Here is an 11,674-nt window from a genome sequence, read left to right as displayed (position 1 = left end):
TTTTGTCTAGATTCCAGCCCACCTCTCATTATAATACTTATTCTCTCTTATTAATTGTTAATCAATCATTATTGATTGCCACTCTCAAGAACACCCACTCTTCCAAGAGCACATAAACTGAACCCATTTCCACCATTCATCTTTTGTCTGAGAGAGATGACCAAATAACCACCCTCTTTTATTCACAAATATACTAACATTATTAAGAAAACCATTAATTACCCAGAAACTATATCTCTCAAATTTCTTAAATGTCACAAAGGGAAGGAATAAATGGTATGCTGTGTCCTATATATATTCATTATTTGAATTGAAAACTCAATATGAAACAACAGGGTGACCCAGTGACCATAAAAGGCGTAATATTAGACAAAATTTGGAAGCATAGTTTCCAAGACAAAGGAGATATGAGTCTCTGTACACTGAATCTGTTTCATCATTTGTAGGATGGAGAGCATAGAGAGAAAGATGACCAGGAAGGTCAAGATTCATGTAATATGAAAATTAAAGTACTTGAGCATATAGGTTAAATATGAATTCTCAAGGTTGATGAGAAAAGAAGATGTTGGAAAGGTTATGGGAATAATAGTTGTCTTCAAATATTTGGACGGCTGTTGTGTAATAAAAAAATAATGAGAATAATAATAACTATCATTTAGATAGTGTTTTAAGTGTTTAGATAGTGTTGTAAAGCACTTTGCATGTGTTAATTCATTGATCTTTATAATAGCTATGCAAGGTGCTATTATTAATCCTATTTTACAAATTAGCAAATTGAGGCTGAATGAAGTCAAATAACTTGCCCAGATTCCCAAAGCCACTCAATGTCTGAGATAGGATTGGACTCAAGTTTGCCTTGTTCTATACTATATTTACTATGCCAACTTGTGGTGCAACGGAGTGGGGGGAAAGGATAAGGAGTGGGGATGGGGAGTAAATTGGTTAAGATATGGGTTGGATTAGTTGATTTATGAACTCTTTTCCAAACTTAAGATTCTGTGGTTCTATAAGTCTCTCATTTTCCTTCCATTTCTGAAACTTTGTGATTTTTTTTTTTACATTGTAAACTTAAAAATCTTATTTCCTGGTTTCTCTTTCCTTTAAGACTCAATTAAAATCTTGTCTTCTGCAAGAAGCCTCTCCCAGTCTTATTTCGTTTTAATGTCTTTCTTCTGAGACTATTCTCAATTATCTTGTATAAATCTTGTTTGTACATAATTATTTGCATTTTATTGCACCCATTATACTGTGAGGTCCTTGAGAGAATAAACTATTTTTCTTCCTTTCAATTATGATCAGAGTCTGGCATAGAGTAGATATTTAATAATTGCTTGTTGACTTGACTTGACTTTGTTTAATTAAAGATGAAAAGTAATCATAGGGAAAAGTAACTCCCCTAAGTGGCCTTATTTATTTTGAAAACTTTATATTGCTCAGGCACATTTGTATCTTCTACTCTTTTGTCTTGTCAAGGTAGGGAAATAAGTAATATAAAAAGAGTTAACAGAGGGCTGTTATCCATATTCATTTTTTCAGCTTTTAAGGTGGCCATATTAATATTCACAGGCAATTGAGTTTTGAGACCATTTTAAATTTTCTTTTTCCCCAAAATTCACTTTGGTAACAACAGCCTGGAGAAGCAATCCATCTGTATATCAATAAATAACATTTAAAATTCTGTTGCAGGAAAAATACTTTGCACAAAGCCAATCTTGTGAGCTCTGCAGAACAATACTGACTTCCTGATGAAAATCAATTCAAAGCAATATGGTCAGGGTTGCTAACAGATGAAAAAAAGGAAAAGCCAATTAACAGATTTTTTTTTACTCATTTTATTCTAGGTAAAATTATTCTGACATAACTTACCTAGAAAACAATCTATATTGTAAGATCCAGACAATCAGTACAACATATTGGGCTCCTTTTGCCTGAAATTGTCTAACTCATATTTAGCAGCATTTTGAGATCCCAGATTTTCAAACCTTTGAAGAGCCAATGAGTGTACTATTTAATATAATTTCAGCATCCTAGCAAAATTACTTGCCAAACAGGAGTGATACTTGATGGTAGAAATTGCAAAATGTTACTGTTCTGATGAGTGACTGATGTGATGGAGATTCAAGGTCAGTGGTAATAGAAGAGATTGAAGAGTTGGGTCCCTGTCCATCAGGAGATACAAGATTTACCAGATCTTTGAAACTTGTGCAAATCTACATTTCCTAAAGCAGGAAAGCAAATTTCTAATTTTTAACTTGGGCATATCAGGGGAAAGTTTGTACTTAGAGTGAAATTCTATGATCATAAAGATCATTTAAAGCTCTTCATATTTTAAATGAAGAAACAGGCTCACTGATTTAGAGCTGTTGGGGGCCTTAGATCTTGATCTTAGGAATATAATTATAGAATCATAGATTTAGAGCTGGAGTCTATCCCCTCATTCTACAGATAAGGTACCATCTCCTTCCTGTTCTTTCTCCTTTTTCCTTATTTTAGAACTTATGTAATTCCTTATAGCCAATTGTATTATGTTGTATACATAGAATGTTTCCTTAGGAATTGAATCAGGACCATTATCATTGTAATATTCAATTAGTTGCTCTCCCACTAGTTTCAGTTATCTGGTTCTAATTTTTCTTCCTTAGAGAACCAAGAAGACATGTATTTTAATGTAACTAAGAGTCCAGTGATTTGCTCACAAGTTACCCACAAAACTTGCTCCTTTATTAATCTAACTATGCTTGCTACACACTTCCCTTGAGGTGGGGAAGGCTCTTTTCTTAGCATTTGCCCCACTTTAGTTGAAAAACAAAAGTGACTAGTTACTCACCTTATTTCTGGGTCACAGGGACTTCTCCACTGAACTTACCATCACGCCAGTTGAACTGCTGAGTGTAGGTCCTTACATCCATGTTTGGGTGCCAAAATGTAATGTTTGGGCTAGCTTTCTGGAAGACTTCAGAATCAGCTGGAGTCCTTGATATTAGTGGAGGAGTGAAAGAGGCAGGACAGCCACCATGAGACTAATCAAAAATGGAATGTCTCATTTCCAGTCCTCAGCCCTTAAATACCTTATTACAATCACCTCATTACACCATACTGATTATGTGTGAACTAGAGAACCATTGTCTCATCAATTCTACTGAGTTAACACTTTGGGGTAAGTATTCTTGTTTCAAATATAATTCTCCAGAGTTATGGCCCTCTACAACAAGGGAGCTGAGGACCAGAGAAATCAATTGACTGACCCAAGTTCACATAGATATTAAGTGGAAGGCCAGTCCTCTGACTCCCAATCCAGTCATCATTTCTGTGTTCAGAAATTTAGGGAAATTTTCTTATATTATTTATTGTATTGTGTTCAGGTTTTTTGACTTTTTATATTCTTTGGCAAACCTATATTTCTATGTATTCTGTTTTCAGGATTAATGTTTTGCTTGTATATCATGTTTTCTTTGAACATAGTCACTTTTTGCTTCTATTCTTTTAGATTGTTCTTTGCTTCTGTGGATTTACATTTCTGATCAGTTATCTATTTTTACTCTTTGGTGAGACTTGTAATCATAGATATAAGTTTTTCTACTTTGTCAGTTACTTTAGTTTGATAAGACAAATTCTTCTTTATAATTCTTATTTCTTTTTTAAAACAATCAGGAACATTCTTCCATGTAGTTCCATGCTCGCTTGGGAATTTACAGGATCTTTTGTCTCATCATCTTTGTCATCATCTTTTAAGAAGGCAGAATAGTTATAACATTATTCATCTACATTAAAATTTATGGATAAATATATTATCTGCATATTGAAATATAATCATTTATATAGAAATCATCAGGTCAGAATAATTGTCAGAATAATTTTATTTAGAGCAAAATGAATTTTAAAAACTTGTTACTTCTTTTTTCTTTTTTTTTTAAACAATATTTATTGATGGATATCTGGTTTTACTTAGCTGATTTGAAGGCCACACTTATTATCTTTCTTATCGGGTTTATTTGCTTAAATAAACTTGAAGTCTTGTTTTCTTCCTCCTGAAGTTCTCTCCTGAGTTCTTTGGTGATTTCAATCTTTTACCATTTATTTCCTTTTGTTCACTTTCTGACTCTTCCTTTGTTGGTGTTTTCCTTTGTAGATAGACCTCAAAACTATATTAACCTTCTTCCAATCTTGCGCATAATAGTATGTTTCACGGGCTTCACTTTCTGTCCCAGGTAATTGGTATGGCATGAGGGTAGGGTATGAACAAAACTGATCCCAGTTGGATGCTGCCTTCTTTCCCTAGTGGAGTATCACTTAAGAGCCATGCATGGGCATCTTGCTTTACTTTTTTTTTGCTCCTTAGTTCTTTTCCTGGGCTCTTTTGATGTACAGGTTTTATCATGGTGCTATCTTAGACAGGGCAAGTTTCTGCCTTTTGTTTTTCTGAGACATTGGGAGGAAAAGAGGAGAACTGAGTGCTTTATCAAAATCATGAGTTGACTTATGTAGCCTTGCTTTAGCATCATGGGCATATGATCAGCATCATTGAGCTTGTTGGGGGGTTAAGAATCAGGTTTCTCTGATGTTAGTTCACATATCACTACATTGCTAGGATTCTTGGTTTCTTAGACTGTAGAGCAGTGGTTCTCAAACTTTTGTTTTCAGTATCTTTATCCTATTAAAAATTATTGAGGATTTCTCCAAAGCGTTTTTATCTAGATTATATTTATAGACATTTACCATATTGGAAATAAAAACTATTTTTGAATTTGTAGACCTTCTAAAAGGGTTTCAGAGATCCCCAGGATTCTCTAGACCATACCTTGAGAACCACTGCTGTAGAGGGAACCAAAAATAATTTTTATCTTTTACACATAATTCCGATTTCAGAGAGGTTTGAAAGGTCAACGAAGACTGGTTTAATTCTCCATTTTGTTAGTTATTTGACTTCCATCCAGTCTTCTTTCCACAGTGCTGGCTTAATTCTACACCTGGTAAATTCCTTTCTGATGTCCTATAAAGGTTTTTTAAATTTTATCTCCTTTATGGAGTCTTCCTTTATCTCACTAATTTCCACAAGTTTCCTCCCTTCCCTCAACCCTTCTCCCTTTTACCTACCTTAGATCACATAACAATTAGAATATAATATTATCATAAATACCTGTTTCCATCTTGTTCTTTTTACTGGTTTGTAAACTCTACAAGGGGAGAGATGTTTATATCTTTTCCCTTAACCTCTAGCTCTATGGAATATAATGCAATTAGCAAATAATCTTGTATATAATGATATTATAGTGGAATGCAGGACTCAAGCCTATTTGTTGGTAAAGAATGGTTACACAGCAAGAGAACTGTTTGGTTCTGCATACATATATTGAATCTAGGATATACTGCGACATATTCAACATATATAGGACTGCTTGCCATCTAGCGGAGGAGGTGGAGGGAGAGAGGGGAAAAATCGGAACAGAAGTGAGTGCAAGGGATAATGTAAAAAATTTACCCTGGCATGGGTTCTGTCAATAAAAAGTTATTATAATAAAAAAATTAAATTAAATAAAAAAAGATTAAAAAAAAAAGGAAAAAAAAAGAATGGTTACACAGTACTTCCATTTCTGAGTGTGGGGGGAGGGGGTGGAATTGGTGGGAAAGAAGTGGGGAAAATACAGATCCTAATGTATCTGCCTTCTGGCATGGAAAGAGGACATAAGCAATTCCATAATCTCTCCAGGGAGAGGTTCCTTGTCAGTCAGAAAATGACCAAAGAAAAAGGAAAATAGCAACATGTAGACCTTTGATTATGTCCTTATTCTCAGTTTACCTTAATAGGAACTGAAGAAATTTCTCTTAGATGTGATTAGGAACTCTTTCTCTTTCTGATTTATCTATTTCTAGGGGAGGAGATTATTCATTCTGATTTATTGTATTATATAAAATATTTTCCTCTGTAAACTTTTCTGATTTGTTTCTATCAGCTTGAATAGATGGATATATTTGCTATTCATTATATATATATATATATATATATATATATATATATATATATACATACATCTTTTGTAATTGACATTTGGTGGTAAGGAATTCATGCTATTAGATTTATAGCTTGGGACACTTCTTCCTGCAGGAACTAGTCAGGGATAAGGAACAAGAACAAAACTTCAACCTAAAAATTATTCCCATTAGAGTTGCATTCTTCTTATTATTATTACTGGAGGGGAAGATAGAAATAATTCTATCTCTGGAAGCTTTTTCTGAGAAGAGCAGAGTAATAAACCTCAGGGCTCCAATCTCTGGCTTCCCTATTAGCAGGAATTAGTCTTGCTTGGAGATGGGTGAGCAGCAGTCTGGAGATATCTATATTTCCCTGTGAGCCAAACCTATTTGAACAACACATAAATACACCTTCCAATAGTGATCAATGTTTCATTCTTATTAAACTATAAGCTCTATGAGGGCAGGATCCTCTGGCATCTTTTTCATAGCCACTATTAAGGAATTCAGAGACCGTATGCCACTATTCTCTCATTTTTACAGATTTACCTGGCCCTTTTACTGATAGCTGCTTTGCTTGTCACTGCCCCTTCTCTCTTTTCTAAATAGGAGTTTCACATAGGAGGCATTTATACACCCTGCTGATTGACTGAGACACAGGCCAGAAGATTTATAGCTAGGACTTTGGGAATCATTTAACCTGATCCCTTTATTTTACAGGCGCAGAAATCCAAGAAAGGCGATTTGTGCCAAATTTGGAACACGGGACTTGGGTTCCAATAGGCAGTAGATGATGATTGTTACTAAGGTGGGTGACTTGAAAACTTAAATGAGCTGTCAGGAACTTTAAATGACCACAGAAAGTCGAGTCAGCTTTTTGGAGAAAAGCGTATTTTTAAAAGTTTGACGTCTGTGGAAAACGGCTTAGCTCCCACAGAAACTTGCTTTAGCCTTCCAAAAAGCGCTAGGGACGATCAGACCAGAAAACAGACCATCTGTAGGTATGAGACAGAAGGAAGGAGCGCTCCCAAACGCAAAACCTTTAGCTCCACCAAACTCCATAGAATCCAGTTACGTGGCTTGTGAAAACCTGAGTTAGCGGAGTTCAAAGATGCTGGGAAAAGGGTACAGAGGAACCAGGAACTACAATCAGGCATGCGCACTAGGCTGGTCTCCCGCCGGAAATACTCCTGGGACTTTCCAGCTCGCCCCCCCCTCCCTCACTTAAACTGATGCAGACGCTCGGGACGCCGGCGTCAACGTCCCAAAGGGAGGAGGGCGAAGACTCCATCCGCCATGTTGAATACCGCAGATTCGCCATAACCTCGCCAGCTCTTTTTAAAAAAAAAATAAAATTGGAAAACAAGTCGCTAGCGGAGAGTCCAGCCTTCCCACTCTGCACGGAAGGGACCCGACGTTATTTTTTTTAGCTCCGAAGGGGCGTTGCTATGGAGACGCAAGCTGCCGGTAAGGCGGGTTGGGGACGGGAAAGGGAAAGATATGAGTGGGGGGGGTGGGGCTCCCGGGAATCCGTTTGGAATGTAGCGTTGGGTAGAAGTGTTGAGACCGTCGCGGCGCGGAGGGATTCCTCGTCGCGCGCCGCCTTGGTGAAGCGAGAGGATGGGGCGGGCATTGGGGAGAGGACCCGCGAATGTAGTGCCGTCAGGGAGTGAAGCGTCAGATCTGATCACGCCGTCTTAAAAAAAAAAAAAAAAAAAAAAAAGTAGTGCGCACGGCCTTCAGTGGTGGTAGTGATGGTGGTGAAGGGGTAGAGAACGGGTTTCCATGGGAACGGGGTGGGGCGCGCTTGCTATTTGGGGCGACACGTGCTTTTCTTGGGCCTATTAGGCTAGACCTGGAGGAGTATTCTTAGTGGCGGTGAAAATATCGAGTGCAAACGCAGAGGAAGTTGGAGAAGTCGGGGGCCTGTGGGGACGGCTTCCAGAGCTCCGACGCCGAATGAAATTTGTGCCTGGACTTTTTTTGTCTTTGCTTTTTGAGTGGACGGAATAAAGAAGTTAATTATCTAATAAGGATCCGGAATGAAGAAGTTAGTGATCTAATAAGGATCCGGAATCAAGACGCTAGCGATCTAATAAGGATCCGGAATCAAGACGCTAGCGATCTAATAAGGATCCGGAATCAAGACGCTAGCGATCTAATAAGGATCCGGAATCAAGACGCTAGCGATCTAATAAGGATCCGGAATCAAGATGCTAGCGATCTAATAAGGATCCGGAATCAAGACGCTAGCGATCTAATAAGGATCCGCAATCAAGACGCTAGCGATCTAATAAGGATCCGGAATCAAGACGCTAGCGATCTAATAAGGATCCGCAATCAAGACGCTAGCGATCTAATAAGGATCCGGAATCAAGACGCTAGCGATCTAATAAGGATCCGGAATCAAGACGCTAGCGATCTAATAAGGATCCGCAATCAAGACGCTAGCGATCTAATAAGGATCCGGAATCAAGACGCTAGCGATCTAATAAGGATCCGGAATCAAGACGCTAGCGATCTAATAAGGATCCGGAATCAAGACGCTAGCGATCTAATAAGGATCCGGAATCAAGACGCTAGCGATCTAATAAGGATCCGGAATCAAGACGCTAGCGATCTAATAAGGATCCGGAATCAAGACGCTAGCGATCTAATAAGGATCCGCAATCAAGACGCTTAGCGATCTAATAAGGATCCGGAATCAAGACGCTAGCGATCTAATAAGGATCCGGAATCAAGACGCTAGCGATCTAATAAGGATCCGCAATCAAGACGCTAGCGATCTAATAAGGATCCGCAATCAAGACGCTAGCGATCTAATAAGGATCCGGAATCAAGACGCTAGCGATCTAATAAGGATCCGGAATCAAGACGCTAGTGATCTAATAAGGATCCGCAATCAAGACGCTAGCGATCTAATAAGGATCCGGAATCAAGACGCTAGTGATCTAATAAGGATCCGGAATCAAGAAGTTAATTATCTAATAAGAATCCAGGTCTAGAAATTTAAAATAAAGCACATCAAAACCAGATTTTTTTTTCTTTTTTGATTTATACTTATTCCTGTGTTTTTAAGTGATACATTTTTGGGTCATAGTAACTCATTGTAGTGATGATTTTATATGTTGCCATATCGTGTTATTTTATTGCTATAAAGTTTTACTGTATATGTGAGAGTCAAAACCTTAGTTCAGATTTCAGTCTTAGACATCTGCAGGGTATGTGATCCTGGGCAATCCACTTAAACTCCATTTACCTCAATTTACTATCTGAAGTAGGGGTGGTAATATAGCATTTTTCGCTCAGAACAGTTATGTGGTTAGGTAGCAAATTTTTAGGAAAAAAAAAAAACAACTCGTTTACAAGGAGTTTTTCCCTCCCATAAATACTGTGATGTAGAGTGCAAATGCTGTCCTTCCCATCATACAAGTGAGGAAACTTGATGCTTTGGGGACTTTCCCTGCTGCTATCTATCTAGTGCCCTCCTTTTTCTGGCCCATAACTCGTTACTTTATTCAACATTTTAAATGGAGTTTAAATTCAGTGTTTAGCTAGATCTTCAGTTTCCTTCTGTGTAAAAGAGGTCTGTCTGCCTTAGTTCTCTTCTATACCATAGCTAGAGCCTTCCCTTTGTGTTTGCTCTCCACATATGCAAGATATGGATAACATTTTTTTTGCATGTTATTTCCTCTTTTATAATGATAACTCCTTTAGGATAGAGACCTTGTTTTTACTTTACTTTGTATTCCTAGTGATTTGCACAGTTCCTGGAGCAAAGTAAGATCTTAAATGCTTCTTCAGCTAATTCACTATTTAAGTTCTGTCCAAGGTGCTTTTTAGCTAAAACATGTTTTTGTTCCTTAGAATAGCCATCTCATGGATGCCCCAACCCAAGCTGTAAGTACTGGTGAGTGGGGGAGTCAGTGATGACAAAGATACTGCATTTATATAGTGTTTTGAGGTATATAAAGTTTTTTTACAGCTATTATATGTGTGATATAGCCCTCACCACATGTTCATTTTTCAGATAGGGAAATTGAGGCAGACAGCAATCATGTTAAGTGACTTGCCCAGATTCACATTACTGGTGTCTGAGGCTAGTGTGGCTTTGGCCTTTGCTTTACTATGCCTCAGTGTTTTCATCCACAAAATAGATAAAAGAATACTTTGTACTTGGTTCCTAGCTTACTAGAAGTTTGTAAGTTAATTAATTTCTATCCTTAAAGAACTATGGAAATGTGAGTTTTATGGCAATATAATTAAAGGGTAGGATCCAGATAATGCCTGGTAGAATATATTAGGAATTGTAAAAGAGGTAAAAAGTGCTGTGTGATGATTGATTCTGTGTGAAGCTTCTCTGGTTTCCTTCAAATGTTTTTGAAAAATCTCTCTTCTTGATGGAAATTTTTCTCTTATCTTCTTGAATCCTTCCCTCTGTTGATTAGCTCTAGTTTAATCCTTTATGTAGCTTATTGATACATAGTTGTTGTTTCCATGTTATCTGCCCCCATTAGACTGTGAATTCCTTGAGAATAAGGACTACTTTCTATATTTCTTTGTATCTTCAGCAGTGAGCATAGTGCCTAATAGTAGATATTTAATAAATGATAGTTTATTTACTGACTACTAGGTGTGAAGTATGGGAAAACAATTCAAAACAAATGTAGGTATGTGTTTGTAAGAAAATAAGAGTCATAGTATGTTAGATCTTAGCTACCATCTACTCTAAATCAGGACAAGGAAACAAGCTGAAGTGACTGGCCTAAGATAATACAGCAGAGCCACAAGTAGAACTCAGATCTTTTTCTAATGTAGGAAGGAGTTCTTACTCTGGAGTCAATGAAATTTTTTTAATGTTTTCTTTTTCCCCCTGAGGCAATTGGGGTTAAGTGAATTCCCCAGGGTCACACAGCTAAGGAAGTATTAAGTGTCTGAGACCCTGTTTGAACTCGGCTCCTCTTAAATAAAGGGTTGGTGCTGTTATCCACTGAGCCACCTAGCTGTCCCTAATTTTTTTTTTAATGTTTTGATAACTTTTTCAATAGTTAGTTTCTTTTGTAATCCAAAATATTTTATGCATTTAAAAAATTATTCTGAGAAGGGATACATAAACTTTGGCTGGACTGCCAAAGGAATCCATGACCCCCCCCCCCCCCCCCCCCCAAAAAAAAAAATAACAAACCATGAATAATTCCTGGCCTTGTGCTACTTTCAGAATATGGACTTTCCCAAGATTCATGAAGCTACAGAATCTCAGAAATGGCAGTAACTTTCAAGGTCCTCTATTCCAACCTTTATCTGAGTAGTAATTACCTCTATAATATTCTGATCTAAACTGAAGATGTCCAGTGTTAAAGAACTCAGAAATATCTGAGGAATCAGATTCCACTTTTGTATAGCTTTAAGCCTCTCTTCCATCTCCCCACTTCTGAAGGGAAAAAGAAAATTGCCTGTAAACATTATTTCAATCAAATCAAGGAAAGTTTTATCTCTACAAGGTCAATTCCTTCAAAATCACATTTACTAAATCAAGTACTTTAGTTGTGCACAGCTGTGTCAGGTCCTCTCCACATGATTATTTTGAGAAAACATGGATCTCCACCCTTAATGAGCTTTCAGCAAATAGGCAGTACAGATGAAGTTTTATGAAGAGCAAAAGATTTTAGTTAGAATAGAAAAAAACAAAAACAGATGCCCCAGG

At 37.3% G+C, this 11,674-nt stretch overlaps 1 protein-coding gene across 1 annotated transcript in view; it reads left to right on the top strand.

The window, feature by feature from the left end:
- Positions 1–7,087: 7,087 nt before the first annotated feature.
- ZFAT (zinc finger and AT-hook domain containing) overlaps positions 7,088–11,674 on the top strand; it is a 280,081-nt gene continuing 275,494 nt past the window's right edge. The window contains exon 1 of the mRNA XM_031947230.1: positions 7,088–7,437. Coding sequence (XP_031803090.1) covers positions 7,419–7,437 — 19 coding nt within the window. The 5' untranslated portion in view covers positions 7,088–7,418. The remainder of the gene's footprint in view (positions 7,438–11,674) is intronic.

Source organism: Sarcophilus harrisii, chromosome 1 (genome assembly GCF_902635505.1).
Source record: "Sarcophilus harrisii chromosome 1, mSarHar1.11, whole genome shotgun sequence".
Classification (NCBI taxonomy): domain Eukaryota; kingdom Metazoa; phylum Chordata; class Mammalia; order Dasyuromorphia; family Dasyuridae; genus Sarcophilus; species Sarcophilus harrisii.
This window is presented reverse-complemented; position numbering and strand designations above follow the sequence as displayed.